The sequence below is a fragment of the Vespula vulgaris genome, chromosome 22 (genome assembly GCF_905475345.1).
Source record: "Vespula vulgaris chromosome 22, iyVesVulg1.1, whole genome shotgun sequence".
NCBI classification, from domain to species: Eukaryota; Metazoa; Arthropoda; class Insecta; order Hymenoptera; family Vespidae; genus Vespula; species Vespula vulgaris.
Window position 1 is genome coordinate 2,320,046 of NC_066607.1, and position 16,572 is coordinate 2,336,617.

Below are 16,572 nucleotides of genomic sequence, written 5' to 3' on the forward strand. Positions count from 1 at the left end.
ATCCATGAATAAAAAATACCTCTTTACAAATTATATTACAAATTCTTAAAGTATAGATATAATTTTTCAAAGAGCAAAAAGAGATTTAAGGTCATTAAGCGATAGTTTTGAAACAAGTTGGTTCTTTTCACCACTTAATACGTTTTGAGATATGGCCAATTTATTTTCCTGTAAGCGTTTGATACGTTCTTCTATAGTATTTTTACAAATAAACCTATAAACATAAAGTGATTATGATATATAAAAATAATTTCACACAATTCTATAGTACATTCAAATAAGAAAATCAGAACTGTATATAATGCTTACTTATAAATAAAGACGTCTTTTTTTTGACCAAATCGATATATCCTATCTTGAGCTTGTGTTTCTAACTGGGGATTCCAGTGAATGTCAATAAGTAATAGATGATTTCCTCCTACAAGATTTAGTCCAACTCCACCAGCAGTAAGTGAAAGTAACAAAATTTTTGGATCTCCGGATAGATCATTGAAAGAATCTATTATAACCTAGAAGACATACAACATATATATAGATTACTTTTATCAATTAAAAAGTATATCATTGATGAATAAAATAATAAAAATAATCCCCTACTTGTCGATCTTTAATAGGCACTTTGCCTGAAAATTCTCTAAATGTTGCCCCTTTTATTGTAGATAAATGAGATCCAATAATTTCTAACATACTTGACCATTGTGAAACAATAATAAGCTTATCTCCTTTGTCTAAAATTTGTGTGACCATATTGAGTACTGCTTTTATCTACATTAATAATATACAATTTTATAATTTATATAATGAATTTAGTCCATATGTTTAATATATTAATTGTTATGTAAAAATTTACATTATACAAATTATTGTATGAGAGGATAGTTACTTACTTTGGAACTCATACGGTCTGACTCAAAAACTGGATTTTTAGAAGTAAGTATATTTTTTGTCACTCTATGGTCAACGCCTGTTTCTTTTTCATTTACATCTTCATTTTCTTCATTTTCACACAATGAAATATTATTTATACGCGATATGATATCTGAATCTACATTTTCTTCATCCGTTATTTCATTTTGTTCCAAATCATTTTGATCCAACATAGCATGAATTAACGCCGGATGACAACATATTTGGCGAAGACGTAATAGAAGTACCAAAATTTCGTGCGTTTTAACATCAGCATGCAGCGAAAGTAACTGATTTTGAGCCTTTGTAAATTGTGTATTTTTATCTAAGAATTAAATAAAAAATTTAATACACGTTATAAAAAATATTATTTTTCAATACAAAAAATATATAATAACTTACTTGGATTTGACAAAAAAGATGGCTTATCATACATTCCAGACATTAAGTCTGCCATATGATCTTTTTCTGCTCTTTGCGATAAAAATTGTGCAAAAAGCGTACGAGAATATATTAAAACTTTTTCGTAGACTAATTGTTCTTGAGAATCAAGTTTTACTTCCACTTCTTCAAAATTTTTAGTAGGTAAACTTTCTAGAGCACCTTGTGCTTGGAGTTCTTGTTTTGTTCTTCGAAGCATAAGAGTCTTCATAACAGTTGCTAATCTTTGATGACCTGCAGCATTTTTATTGTCGACCCAACGTTTCCACACACGAATATCATCAAAAGGAGAACATTTTAAAAATTTCAATAAAGAATATAAATCCATTTCTTTATTTTGTATAGGTGTTCCAGTAAGTGCCCATCTTTTACTTGCTATAAGACAACATACTGATTGAGATACTTGACTTTTATAATTTCTTATTATGTGTGCTTCATCAAGTATTGCTCTTTTCCAATGAATCTAAAAACAATACAATTGTAAATATCATATGCTTTAACAAAGTTATGGAGAACATCATAGATATATATCACACACCTTATATACTGTAGACATGGTTTTAAATTCCCTGGATAATATATTATATGTTGTAATAACAACATCATATTTTGCTAAACGTTTAGCTAATTTTTCTCTATTATTACCATGGTAAACTTCTATTGACAGTATACCTTTTTTACATTTACTTTTTATTTCATTTTCCCATTGTGATAATAAAGAAGCTGGACATACAACCAGTGTTCCACCTTTATAGGCTTAAAATACAAAAAATATTATTTAAACAACAACGAAATAAATAACTCATGATTTTTTTAATTAATCATATTTGGAAATATAATATTTAATTATAGTTACTATTTCAAAATAAAAAAAGTTTGCTACTATATTATATTATATTCATTCATACTTTACATACTTATAGATTTATTTGTAGTATGCCATTCATCATCACTGTCATTATCATCTTCTTGAGCAAGAGTAGCCATGATTAAGGAGATCATTGTTAAAGTTTTACCTAGGCCCATATCATCAGCTAAATATTTTAATAAAAAAGGATACTTTAGTGATTATGTACTGGTAAAGAATACAAAATTTAAATTAAAAACTATAATTATCAATCTATATAAAGTAATGTAGATTTATACCTAATACACCACCAGATGGTCGTTTTTGTTCTCTCCACATAAGCCATGCTAATGCATGCTGTTGATGAGGCATTAGTTTTACTTTTAAACCAGGTGGATCTTCTGCTTTTGCATCTTCTGAAGGTCGAGCTACAAGTGATCCATGTAAATCCTGTAATCTTTCTACTGTTAAAGTAAATTCACGTTCTCTAGTCTCTAGAGCTTTTTTCCCCAATGGTTTTAATTCTGAAGGCTCCATAGAATCCGCAAAAAAATATTCAGAATCAGATTGTAGATATTTCATTTGATTAGATGATAAAGATGTTTCTTCTGGTTTATCATTAGACATAGATTTTGCATTCATTTGTTCAACAGGTTGTACCAAAGGTGTTCTTTCTAATTTTGCTTCTACTTCCTTTATTTCTTTTTCTTGAACAATAATGCTTTCTTGTAATTTTTTTCCTTTATCTGGTAATATCTCTATATTTGCAGTATTAAGTAATAACTAAAAATAAAACATTTTAGAATTCACATGATTACAAATGCTTAAAATATGTCTCCAAGGTTTGTATATATTTTCTTACCTTTGTTTTTTCTAATTGATTTTGTAGTTGCTGCAATTTGCAAGAAAGGAGAGCTCTTTCTTGTGCTACCAATGGATCTATATTACCAACTCCAATCTCTTGTTTAGCATAAGATATTGCCAATGCATTCTCCTCACTTACTTCCTCTGGTGTATTATCTAGAAGTTAATATTACATTTTTTATTAATCCATCTTTCTTACTCTCTCTCTCTCTCTCTCTCTCTCTGTATAAATTTTTATATTAAATCTGTAGAAGTCTAAAATTTTTATTGTCATAGCAGGTGTTAAAAAAAAATATGCTTTTATAGTAAAACTTCTATAAAAAATATACAAAAATATACAAAATACTCTTATACTAAAAAAATATAGTTTATATATCTATCTCTTCTAAAAAAATAATATAGATTATTTTACATTAATGAACTTCAATACCTGTATCCGAGTTAATATTTACAATAGATTGCTCATTTTTTTGTATATTAGTATTAAATTCTTCTTTTTCCTTGAAATTCTCACTTTTATTAATTGAATCCATTTCTAGATTCTCAGATTCATTGGTTTCGTTAACATCATCAATATTGCTGGTAGCATCAAAAGAATCTCCAATTTTTAAATCCTTTATATTTTCTTTTGTATAATCATGTGAAATATCTTTTCTTTTTCTACTTAAACAATTTGTAGAAGAATTTGTAGAACTTAACTCAGAATCATCTATGAAATTATATCAAAATAAAAAATATTTTTAGTTAAGTTTCAATTTATAATTTCTTAATAGCTATTTGCAAAAAACATTATATGTCAAATTTACCATCTGAGGTTGTATCGGATTCTGATTCTCGATAGGAAGTTTTATCATCAATATCACTAATACTTTCTTCATCAGAATAAATTAAACGATGTTTCTTTAAATTGCGCTTTACATTATTTTCAATAATTGATGAAGAGTTTAAATCCATTGATTCCCTTTCAATATAAAGATGGATTATAATTATATGAGATTTTGTATTAATGTATTTTAATTAATATATCAATTAAAGACACATTATATAATTTAATCAATTTAATTATAAACATTTTAACATTTACCTTTCCATTGAAATAGATTCGTCATTGTCACTACTATCAATAAGAATATCTTGCCTTGTACTAGTAGTTACATTATCATCACTGTCTGAGATAACTAAAGAACTATTATTTAAATTAGTAGAAGAATTTTGCCACATTTTAATACTAATAAATAATACTGATAGAATTCAAAGAGGTAGTTATTGAATATGTCCTATAAGTCAATGATGTTTTATTGCATTTCAAACATAGAGCAATTTATATAAATACATATATGTATTATAGAAGAGATTGAAATATTATTATTAAATAATTTTAAAACACTCGCGTTTCATTTGATCCGTAAAGTTGAAATACGTTTCTCTTTCTAACGGATTAAATTTTTCCCATAAACTTACATATTTCAAACTAGCCAATCACGTCGTTGATCATTTATAGGAAGTTAGATCTATGAATATAGCATTTATAGATCCGTTTTTAATATGAATTTTTAATAGGAAATAGTTCAAAAGTTTCTAACGAGCAAAAACATGATTTTAAAAATCAATTATTTTTTTTCGAGACTATCTAGACTAATTTATTTTATTTTATTTATTTTTTTTTTTTTTCAAAATGTCGAACTACGAATCTAGGAATATTTTTACGATCCGAAAAAAAATCAGCTTAAAAAATTAAAAAAAAAAAAAATTAATATAGAAAAACACAGAGATTTTTGGTCTAGCTTATATTAAAAATTCGGTTATTATTTATTTGCCTAATTAACAAATTAAAAAAGTGGACAAATATTCATTATATGTCAGTAAGTTATTACGACGAAGTTAGACTTTTTTCTTTTTTAAGGCTGTTCATCGTCTCTGATTTTATAACGGTTTATGCCAATCATAAATACAGACATATTTTTTTATTGATTTTAATGAAATAGATCTTAAAAAAAAAGAAAACAAAAAAAAACGAAAAAAAGAAATTCGTATAGTGGCGCCCCTGAAACTTTGCGGTAAAAGAGAAGAAGCTCGTACCCTTCTCTTCTAACTTTCGTATAAACGCTTGACTGATGTGTGTTTTATTTTCGTGAAATAAAAGATTCAGACGCAAGAAAATGTATTTCGCGATACTTACACGGAGAATTACACGGTAATTCATTCAGGTATTTTTTAGAGGATAATTCCATCGTAAAGACGAAGAAATATGTGTTCGATGATCCATGTCAAAAGATCTTGATGTTTGAATTTATTGTTAAATTTTAGATAAAATTTATAATTCCTCTTATATTTTACAAACAAAAAACGTAAGAATCTTATAAAAAACATTTAGTAGAATGGCATACATTTTAAATTTATAATTCAGGAATACGAATTTTACGCGAGTTCGAACATATATGAATACCATCAGATTGTCTTTTATTGTATCGATATAAATGGACATAATCGATTAATTTATACCATCTATTATGTATAATATTTATATATCATTTTTATAAAAATCGAAATATGAGTTTGTTTATTTTAAATGTATTAATCAATACATTTAATCATATACGAATTATATATCTCGTGTCGTTATCTGTCAATGATATTGACTATATAAGAAGAAGAAAGAATTTGAGCGACTTCGATACATAAAAGACAATGAGTACATTCTTATAAACGATTCTTTCGATTTTTTTCGATTATTTAATATTCCTTTAAGATATGTAGTTTATGTATATGTTATAATAGTTATATAACAATAATTCATAATAATCAAGTTTGTAGATTTAATTAAACGCTACACACGTTAATTAAAAAATAATTTTAACTTAATATTTATATTCATTTAAATTTCGAATAATGTAACTAATGTAACTAAGAAAAAAAAAACGCTCGATTGATTTTGGTAGTAATCGAAACAGTTTTCTTTTGCATTCTGACGAATGAACATCGAAGTTCTCTGTTCTCAGACGGCTAACCTTAAATAATTTTTACTTTCGTTAATTTTTTAATTATTTAAACAACGTATAAGTACGTGTAGTAAAATAAATTAATATTTAATCGAAAGTACATTCGTTTAAACGTAACATACTGTACGTAATAAGTTAAATATAAAATAATTCAAATGTATTACTATAATAAACTTTGATTTCGAACTCTAAGAAGTTGTCTGCAAGTAATGTCAACAAAAACGAACGCTCAATTGACTTTGGTAGTAATCGAAACAGTTTTCTTTTGCATTTCGACGAGTAAACTTCGAAGTTCTCTTTTTCCATACGTTTAACTTTAAATAATCTTTACTTTCGTTAATTTCGTAATTATTTAAACAATGTATAAATACCCGGTGTAAATATATTAATATTTAATCAAAAATATATTCGCTTGAACATTACGTAATACGTAATACGCGTCAAATAAAAACTTTGCTTTAATATATCAATACAATTTTAAACTCAGAATCATTGCTTTTCTCTAATATTAACAAAAACAAATTTTTCATTGACTTTGTCGATTATTCGATCAGTTGTTCTTTGTATTCCGACGAGTAAACATCGAAAGTCTGTCTTTCTAAATGTGACGATTTGAAAATTAATACTTTTGATAATTTGATATTTATTTAAATAATATGAAAGTAACGCGTAGTTAAATAAACTAATATTTAAACGATAATAAATTAATTCGAACATTATTCGACTGGGAAAACGAGTTAAACATAAAATAATTTCATTTTATTTTTTCTTAGATTTCTTAATTTCTTTTCGAACTGACGATCGTTGGTAACGTGTGAAAACAAACCTTTGATTGACTTTAGTAGTTATTGGGATCAGTTGTTCTTTGTATTTCAACGAGTAAAGATCAAAGCTCTCTTAGGATGTTTTTTCTACAAGTATTAACGACGACTTAAAGTAAGTATATTTCTGTATCACACATTTTTTGAATAACATTTCAATAGAGTTAAACGCACGATCGATACTATTAATTTGATTGTTATCGAATCAGTTTTTTTTTTTGTTTGGATTTCGACGAGTAAATATCGACGCTTTCTTAGAATATATTTTCTGCAAGTATCAAATGAAAAATTTCGAATAGAAGATCGTTCGTATTAAAGAGTGTTAAAGCTATCTATTACTAGCTATCTTTTCTTCAGCTTGGAACTTGAATTATATTTTATAAATGGCAAATCATTTTGATATCGCGTATTTTAGAACACAATCATAGTTTACGAATCTCCAGATGCAATAACCTCTATGTATTAAAATCTAATTCGACGTAAATACTAAATAAAAATGATTATATATTTAAGGACATTTTCCAAATCTTTTCGATCTAATTCTGATTAAACTTAATATTTAATTGCTTAATTTTACATTGCTAATAACATTTATATGCAAGGATTGAAATATCACTGATTGTGATATTCAAGAATCATAATATATATTATACGTAATTACAAACATATGATTGTTATTATAGGATAATTATTATTTAATATACTACTAATATAATTACTATTATATACATATACGTATATATTTATGATTATAAAGTATCAGAAAATATTCGTAAAAATATATAGATTTAGTACGAACGCGAGGTACATAAATATACGTAACGTTACGCCAATGCAACACGTTAATTTGATTTATTAAGATATTATGATATACCTACGATAGAAAATGCAATACCACATGTAGTATTAAAGCAGGAAGGAAGTAATTAATCTCGAAACGTCTACGAGTGCATGTTTATTGCCGTTGATCTATGAAATGTTTATTAATTCTAAGTATTATCTAAGATAATTTATATATACATATAAAATATATAAAATATATATTTATAATTAATTATTGTCTTACAAAAAAATTAATAATACTTCTCTGACACCCGATTTCACGTACGACGCCTGCAAAAAAAAAAGAAAAAAGAAGAAAAGGAAAGAAAAAAAAAAATGAATACTTGAATGAAATAATTTTGAATAATAATACGATATACGTACAATCAAATAAATGAAACGTGAACGAACGTTGTGTATATATATATATATATATATTTTTTTATAATATTTCTCACGAGATTACGTTTTTTATCTATATCAAAATAACTTCCTTATAATTGCAACTTCAAATCCAAAGCCAACTAATCGTAACTAATCGAACTAAGCCATGATCTACCGGCATATATTTCTTAAAGAATGATATAGGAAAGATCTATACTACTTAGCACGATACGTGAAGCACGTGTTATTCGAATCAGTGTTAATAGAAGAGACGCGGAATTGTCATTAAAAGCGCATGTGTGGAATGCGTACACGCGGAACGCATATTCTCGTTGAGGAGAACTAGGGGAAGAGATTGGAAGAATGGGTGGGAAGGATAGAAGATTGGAATGAGAGAAGAGAGATCAAAGGGATACGATAGTTAGAGAAGGAAGGAAAGAGAAAGGAGAAGAGAGGAAGATGATGATGATGATGAAGAAGAAGAAGAAGAAGAAGAAGAAGAAGAAGAAGAAAGAAAGAGGAGAAAGAAAGAGAAAAAGAAGAAGTGGGATGATGCTTACGTTAAGAAATTGTCTCGTTCTCTTCAGAAGGGTTTCGTAGTGTCAGTAGAGAGTTTCACGTTTGATGTTTCCTCGTGGAAACAAAAACATATTTCGAATAGAAAACAACACGTATTTATATGTATTTATATATAGTTCGATATAAGGATCATAATCTATTGTACAGTGTTAAATAGGAAGGCCATGGTTTCATGAGGAAAGGCTAGGCATGCAAGAAGATCACACGAAGCAATCGAAAAAATGGAGAATCTTAGGATTTCATCGTGCTATCATCCACCCTTACGTCGTTACAATTTTTCTTATCGTATTCGTGTTACCTTCGATGATGGCGAATTTATATCCACGGGATATAGGTATGTATGTTTATCGTTGTATGTATCTTTCGAAGTATTTTTTTTTCTCTTTTTTTTTTTTTTTTCTTTATCTATCAATGTTCGTTCTACTTGAACGGTTTACTGTAATCATTTTTTATCTCGTTAGTATATGTAGGAAATATAATAAGTATCTTTTTTTCTTGTTCTTCAAAAAAAAAAAAGAAAGAAAAGAAAAAAGGGAAAAGAGATACGATAAGAATCGATTTAAAGTGATCGCAGGTTTCACTCGTTGAATTATCTATCCATGTTACATGTAAAACGATTTCATTCCTCTAAAGGCATCCACGACAGAATTAGTTCAGTCGTTCGTTGCAATAATGCGAATTATGTTCCATGGGTTCATGGGTTATTAGGTTTCTAGTCGTTCATCTCATCGTCACACTTTGCGTTCTTCAGCGGAATACTTATTAGAGATGCACTCGACTTACTTAATTGTCCATTCGTTATGCGTATATTAGCTTTATGCGACCTTTCGTTTTATCAGAATCGTTAATACATTGTAGAAAGCGGTGTCGTCGATCTTATGGAAAGTACTGGGATGTATCAAGAACCTCTTGGACTGATAGTTACAGAAAATCGTTGTAAACAAAACGATACGATCGCATTCGATATCGCCGAATCCTCTTTGTTAACTATAAACACGAATGCGATCTTTCCAACTGGATTGATTAATAATTTTTCGATCATCGTTGTTGCAAAAACTAAAATCAGTAAGTAGTAAATTGATAATAAAAATCTCCAAAAAAAAATGAAAGGAAAAAATAAATAATATATCTTGTTAATTAATATTTCAAGTAATATAAAATCCGTATATTGATCTATTAAAATATAATCGATTCGATTGATAATTGTATAGACTTTCCTATGGCTACATTGTTCTCCATTTACGATGATGGCGGTCAGGAACAATTGATCTTATCATTGGGCAAAGATATAACATTCTTTTACGATACCTCCGACGACGTTAACGACGTTGGAAAAGAACCGATTTCTTTCGGAGAAGATATTTCCGATGGGAAATGGCATCGTTTAAGTATAAGCGTTAAAGGAAACACAGTTACTCTTTTATTGGATTGCAAGAAAGAAATCACAAAGGAATTAAAAAGAAATCTTTCTGAAAGCATAAACGTCAATGGAATTATCATTATAGGTCAAGAACTTATGGAAGAAAATATATTTTTGGTAAGTGTTAAATTGTAATATCGTAAATTCTTTTTCTTTTTTTCTCGACATAGATATAACGATTAATATAATCAATTAAAAATAAAAATTAATTTCATATTAGGGAGGACTTGAATTATTGAAGATATCACCAACGCCGGATGCAGCGTATGAACTTTGTACGATTTTTGCACCTGATTGTCAACGAGAAGAGATATATAAATTCGATAGCAATAATTCGATCATCGATGAACCTATATTATTTAAGCCTTTCAACGTATCCTTTGACAAGCGTCCTGGTTATGAAGATTTCGAGGGAATTAAAGAAAATGAGAAAGAGAATTTTAACGAAGAAGATATGGAAGCGTATCCTTTGCGATATGTTCCCACAAATTTTACATTTATATTAAGACCAACAATGAGGACGATAATCAACGAACCCGTTACTGTAAGATAAATTCTTTAAAGTGTATATGTTTGTTAGATTATTCATATATATATATATATATATAAAATAATTTATATTTTATACAGGTATATAACAGAAACGAGCAATTTACAACACAGAGTTACGAGAGCGAAACTATTACACAAGAAAATGCTTATCCCACAATTGAATCTTTTAACTTGCCGTCATATTCAAATTCGAATGCGGATTCTTATTATAATAATACAAATTATAACCTTCGTGGTTCACCTGGACCACGAGGTTTTCCGGGACCACCAGGAACGGTTGGACCACAAGGTAAAAAAGGAGAACCAGGAAAAGACGGATTAGCAGGATTACATGGTGCTCCTGGTCCACCTGGCCATGTATTTATGATACCTTCGTTAAGTCAACAAGGAAACGAAAAGGGTCCCGATTCTCAAGTAGAAGCTTTGAAACAAATATTATCGCAATATATGTTAGCAATGAGAGGTAGCGAGGGACCAATGGGATTGACTGGTACTCCTGGTCCGGATGGAGCTCCAGGGCCTCAAGGACAAAAAGGAGAACCCGGTGATATTGGTGAACCTGGACCTAGAGGAGACAGAGGTATTACATTTTTCGCGTTTATATAAAATATATATGTATAGAAAATAATATATTAATCAAATTCTGTAATTAACTAATTTGTTTTATTGCGCAGGAATCCCTGGGAATACTGGTAGAGAAGGTAGAAGGGGACGACCTGGAAGAGATGGAGAACGTGGTCCTACGGGACCACCCGGTATAAAGGGAGAGCAAGGTCCTCCTGGACTACCAGGTTTACCAGGAGATAAAGGTGAAAGAGGACCTCCAGGAGCTATTGGAGAACCAGGATTGCCAGGTCACGAAGGAATGCAGGGTGATGACGGACCTTCTGGTCTACCAGGATTGCCTGGTGAATTGGTAAGATTTTTGATATTTTATTGGGAGAGATATTTACGAACATTCTTCGATTGTAGGGACCAAGAGGTTTTATTGGACCACGTGGCTTCCCAGGGATGCCAGGAAATCCTGGTATACCTGGAAGCGAAGGATCACCTGGTGCAAAAGGTAATACTGGTCCATCAGGTCCACCTGGATCACCTGGTCCATCTGGACCATCGGGGCCAATTGGTCCACCTGGTCCTCAAGGACCTTTAGGATCGACGGGATTAGTCGTAAGTAGATACTATTTATTAATAATATTTTTAATCAATTAATAATCGTATTCGTTGGTGATAGGGACCACAAGGAAAACCTGGTATACCAGGTCTTCCTGGAGCCGATGGTCATCCTGGACATCCAGGAAATCCTGGAATTCCTGGATTGAAAGGTGAACAAGGCATATTAGGTCCACAAGGATCCATAGGATTTCCCGGTGTACGTGGACCAAAAGGAGATGATGGGAAACGGGGATTACCTGGTGATCGCGGTGAAAAAGGTGATAAAGGAATTGAAGGAGAAAAAGGCGATGCAGGTTTGAAAGGAGAACGAGGATCATCAGGGCCACAGGGAGTTCCTGGGGTCGAAGGTATAGAAGGACCAAGAGGATTCGAAGGAGGTCGTGGCGAGCAGGGTCCGACTGGACCACCTGGAGAAAAAGGGAAAATTGGTGTACCTGGTTTTGCAGGGTATCCCGGAAATCCGGGTGAGAAAGGTGATAAAGGTCAGATTGGAAGAGAAGGATCAAATGGGGAAAAAGGGGAAAGGGTAAATTGTATATTTTTTATATTATTATAAAATGGATATGATATCAAATTATAATTATTTTCCTTCAGGGAAACAACGGTTTGCCAGGTGATCGTGGTGAGATAGGTCCCAGAGTAAGTAATTTATGAAGCTAAACAATATGTTTACAAATATAGTACTTACATTTTCAATATTAATTATAATAAAAGGGTTTTAGAGGTGTTCGTGGTAGAAGAGGTTCCGAAGGATTACCAGGTCCGAAAGGTGACACTGGTCAACCAGGATCTCCGGGACCGGCAGGAGAATCTGGACCACCAGGATTAGAGGGTCCACGTGGATTTATAGGATCACCAGGACAACTCGGACTTGATGGAAAAGATGGTATTCCTGGTCTTCCGGGGGAACGTGGACCAATTGGCGAATCTGGCCCTCCTGGTCCTATTGGATCTCCTGGTGTGATCGGTCCACAAGGTCCACCAGGAGAAATTGGTCAGCCAGGTGAGCCTGGCATTCCAGGTAGTCCAGGTATACCAGGAGATGTAGGTACACCAGGCGAACAAGGTAAAGAAGGTCCGCCTGGTCCTCAAGGACTATCTGGAAAAGACGGACCGCCTGGTCCTGCAGGATTACCTGGATTTCCTGGTGAAAGAGGATTGGTCGGGTTGCCGGTTCGTTAATTTATGTAATAAACTTTAGTCTGTTCACAGAGAACTTTTAATACATATATATTTATAATATGTATTAATGTATGTTGATTTTTAGGGTATACCTGGATTGAAAGGAGAAATAGGACCTATTGGTTTGCGGGGATTATCTGGAGACAAAGGTACTCAAGGAGAACCTGGAAAAGATGGAGCTATAGGTCCTGAGGGTAGACAAGGTCCAAAAGGACCGCTTGGTCCTCCTGGTATAAAAGGCGACAGGGTATAATTTTTACATTATAAACAATATCAATTAAATTTGATTTACACAAAATGATAATTTTGTTTAGGGTGAAACTGGTTTACCAGGGCCGACTGGTAGAGATGGTTTACCAGGACAACGAGGATTATCAGGCCCCCCTGGTCCAGTTGGTGTTCCAGGAGAAGATGGTGACAAAGGAGATATTGGACCACCTGGTGAAAAAGGCTTTAAAGGTTCTCAAGGTTCAACTGTAAGTACATATGTATTAACAATTCTACAATTGATCTAATGTTGACCATCTTATTAATTAAAAAATTAGAGGAAAATTTTGCAAAACTTAAATAAATTTCTCAGGGTCCAATAGGAGCACCAGGACTTCAAGGACCACGAGGAGAGCCAGGTCTTATAGGAGCAACAGGTGAAAAAGGACCACCTGGTGAAATTGGTAGACGAGGAATGAAAGGTGAAGATGGTCCAATTGGTGTACCTGGTCCTGCTGGACCTGTAGGACCACAAGGTCTTCCTGGTTCATCAGGATCAAAAGGAGAGATTGGAGACATGGGTCCAATCGGACCTGCTGGTCCAGCTGGTAGTCCAGGAGAGGAAGGTCAAAAAGGACCTAAAGGTGCGGACGGTCCGCCAGGTTTACAAGGTCTTGAAGGTCGTCAAGGAGAGAAAGGAGATAGCGGTTTGCCGGGTCTTCCAGGAGTAGGAGGTGGTGATGGAAATCCGGTAAATATTATTTCTTGCATTAAACAAACCTTGATAGAAAATAATTTTCAATTATATTAAATAATGTAGGGAGAACGAGGTCCTCCTGGACAAAAAGGAGAAGAAGGTAAAGCGGGACCGTCTGGTCCTCCTGGAAATCGTGGTCCCGTTGGACCAGAAGGACCAAAAGGAAATGTGGGTCCTCCAGGTTTTCCTGGACCTCCAGGCGAACCAGGTTTAATTGGTTCCAAAGGGGAACCAGGTAAAGATGGCGAAGATGGGGGACCTGGAGAACCCGGACCTCCAGGTGAAATTGGGTCACCTGGGAAAGAAGGTTTGGCTGGTACACAAGGAAGACCGGTTAGTTTTCGTAATAATGTCATATCCGTCGAACTCGTTAAACGAAAGATGTAATACGTATTTTGATAGGGTCCAGAGGGCCCAGCGGGAATACAAGGTAATACAGGTTTGCCAGGAGATAAGGGCGACGTTGGACCACCGGGTTTACCAGGTTCTCAAGGTCGACCAGGAGAAGAAGGCCAGCCAGGTCCTCCGGGATTATCAGGTGTAAGAGGATTATCAGGTTCAGCAGGAGAAAGTGGACCACCGGGAATTCCAGGAGCTGTTGGTTTACCGGGAATAGCTGGACCTGATGGACCGAAAGGTCCAAAAGGTGATAGAGGTCGAAGAGGTTTAAAAGGACATCGAGGTGATATTGGCTCGATTGGAATGAAAGGTGATCAGGGTGAAAAAGGCGAGAAAGGAATACGAGGTCTTGCAGGACCAGAAGGTCCTAAAGGAAATGCAGGGCCACTCGGTCAAACTGGTTTGAAAGGTAACGATGGACCACCAGGTTTGCCTGGTTTAGAGGGCCCACCAGGACCCAAAGGTCACACTGGAAACGATGGATCAAAAGGTGATATAGGTCCACCAGGTCCTCCAGGTCCTCCTGGACCTCCAGCGGAGCAACCAATGATTCCACCAGAATTATTATTTACTCAATCGCACTTCTACAAAAGGAAACGAGAGATTTCGGAAGACATGTAAGGATTGATTAAAAATAGAATATTTTTATATAAGAAAAATGATTAGAATCCTCTACTCGTTGTTTTAATCTCGAATTAATTGTAGAAAAGAAGATAACGAGAAGGAGAATGATCTGAACAAAGAGGAAGTAGATAATGACGAGGATAACGAGTTGGGACCTAAATTTTTAGATGTATATACATCTATCTACAGTATAAGACAAGAGTTGGATCGAATACGCAAACCAACTGGAACCAGAGAAAATCCTGTGAGAACCTGTAAAGATTTATTTTATGGTCATCCACATTTCAGTGATGGTTCGTATATCTTCAACTGTCTTATGTCTTCAATAATTCGATCTTTTTGTAACAAAATAAATATTTTATTTATAGGTTGGTACTGGATCGATCCAAATTTAGGAATGCCCGACGATGCTGTTTATGTCTATTGCAATATGACAAATATGGGAGAGACTTGCGTGTTTCCTGATACTCACAGTAGTCAAATGCCAAATATACCTTGGAGAAAGGAAGATGAAAAGGGCAATTGGTATTCCAAATTGCGTGGTGGATTTCGCGTAAGTAATTATTTTCCAAATTTTTTTTATTAAAAGTCATTTCTCTGTCATCGTTTTATTTATAATTTTCAGATAACTTATGAGACTATCGGTGTAATTCAATTAAATTTTTTGCGTTTGCTTAGTGAAGACGGTTATCAAAATTTCACATACACGTGTATGAATAGCGTAGGTTGGTACAATGCGCCTAACAATAGTTACGATTTGTCGATACGTTTGCTCGGAGAAAACGAGGATGAATTTTCTTACGATAATTCAAAACCTATTATCATAGCGGATGGTTGTAAATCACGAAAGAGTAAAAGTGAAACGGTGTTTCTCATTCAAACGGATAAACTTCAAAGATTACCACTGATCGATTTTTATCCTGTGGACTATGGTTTACCTCATCAGGCTTTTGGTTTTAACGTTGGTCCACTTTGTTTTAAATAGTCATACGTGGAAATAGTTGAGTAACGATTGATTAAATATTAACAGAATGATAATAGGCAATTTTATATATAACGTTATGCAAGGGGTATTTCATTATATAATTATTTATAATTAATATATACCGATCGTTAAAGAATGACGGATAGCTAAAGTTAAAAAAAAATATTTTTTGTACTTTTTTTTTTCTTTTTTCTTTTGAAGTAATATATCAAGCTTTCGCATTACTTCACGATCAAATATGTGACGTGTTTTAAGAAAGTAGAAATGTGCATAAAATGTCGATGACTAAAAAAATTTATTTTCCGAAATTAGATTTCGAAGTAGAAAGCATATCGTACTAATCGTATTTAAAAAATACAGAACAAAGAATACGGAACATAAACGCAATTCAGATTAAGGCTTTTTTTTTTATTATAAGTCAATTTATATTATACAGCGCATACATAAAATGAGATATAATATCGATAGCATATAAATTTTTTTAATTTTTAATACTGCCAATAGTATATAGTGTATTGATATTGTATATTACATATATATATATGTAATATAGTCTGACTTTTAATATATTTTTATTGAAAATATTAGTCACTATATTTTCTGAACT

The 16,572-nt window shown here is 32.3% G+C and overlaps 2 protein-coding genes across 5 annotated transcripts; one reads left to right on the forward strand and one right to left on the reverse strand.

Annotated features, from left to right (window-relative positions):
- Nucleotides 1–66: 66 nt before the first annotated feature.
- Nucleotides 67–4,279, reverse strand: LOC127071690 (transcription termination factor 2-like). Its single transcript, XM_051011242.1, has 13 exons — nt 4,143–4,279; nt 3,573–3,637; nt 3,057–3,214; nt 2,494–2,887; nt 2,265–2,381; nt 1,886–2,103; nt 1,720–1,810; nt 1,309–1,581; nt 1,028–1,231; nt 888–985; nt 598–765; nt 310–509; nt 67–214 (listed from the first exon to the last, which is right to left on the reverse strand). Exons 1-13 carry the CDS (start codon nt 4,277–4,279, stop codon nt 67–69), a joined length of 2,271 nt encoding a protein of 756 aa, XP_050867199.1.
- Nucleotides 71–16,514, forward strand: LOC127071521 (collagen alpha-1(XI) chain-like). 4 transcript variants are annotated; one of them, XM_051010864.1, is made up of 20 exons: nt 71–930; nt 6,831–6,993; nt 8,811–8,997; nt 9,522–9,728; nt 9,875–10,200; nt 10,304–10,627; nt 10,714–11,215; nt 11,310–11,551; nt 11,608–11,805; nt 11,870–12,337; nt 12,406–12,450; nt 12,526–12,984; nt 13,079–13,240; nt 13,308–13,469; nt 13,574–13,951; nt 14,021–14,290; nt 14,360–14,973; nt 15,062–15,273; nt 15,349–15,533; nt 15,606–16,514. In XM_051010864.1, the coding sequence occupies exons 3-20, from the start codon at nt 8,853–8,855 to the stop codon at nt 15,963–15,965; spliced, it is 5,259 nt and encodes a 1,752-aa protein (XP_050866821.1). In that variant the 5' UTR covers nt 71–930; nt 6,831–6,993; nt 8,811–8,852; the 3' UTR covers nt 15,966–16,514. The 4 variants fall into 4 exon arrangements, with proteins under 4 accessions (XP_050866821.1, XP_050866824.1, XP_050866822.1 ...); XM_051010867.1 differs by having other exon boundaries at nt 8,821–8,997; XM_051010865.1 differs by lacking the exon at nt 71–930 and adding an exon at nt 6,338–6,433.
- Nucleotides 16,515–16,572: the final 58 nt, after the last annotated feature.

What these genes read in the sequence shown, in the direction of transcription:
- LOC127071690 (XM_051011242.1), bottom strand. Translation starts at nt 4,279, where the DNA reads ATGTGGCAAAATTCTTCTACTAATTTAAATAATAGTTCTTTAGTTATC. An exon ending in ACCATCTGGTGGTGTATTAG is followed by an intron (nt 2,382 to 2,493) that starts GTATAAATCTAC and finishes TAAAATATTTAG; the next exon opens with CTGATGATATGGGCCTAGGT. An exon ending in TACTACAAATAAATCTATAA is followed by an intron (nt 2,104 to 2,264) that starts GTATGTAAAGTA and finishes TTGTATTTTAAG; the next exon opens with CCTATAAAGGTGGAACACTG.
- LOC127071521 (XM_051010864.1), top strand. Translation starts at nt 8,853, where the DNA reads ATGCAAGAAGATCACACGAAGCAATCGAAAAAATGGAGAATCTTAGGA. An exon ending in TGGAAGAAAATATATTTTTG is followed by an intron (nt 10,201 to 10,303) that starts GTAAGTGTTAAA and finishes ATTTCATATTAG; the next exon opens with GGAGGACTTGAATTATTGAA. An exon ending in AATTGCGTGGTGGATTTCGC is followed by an intron (nt 15,534 to 15,605) that starts GTAAGTAATTAT and finishes TATAATTTTCAG; the next exon opens with ATAACTTATGAGACTATCGG.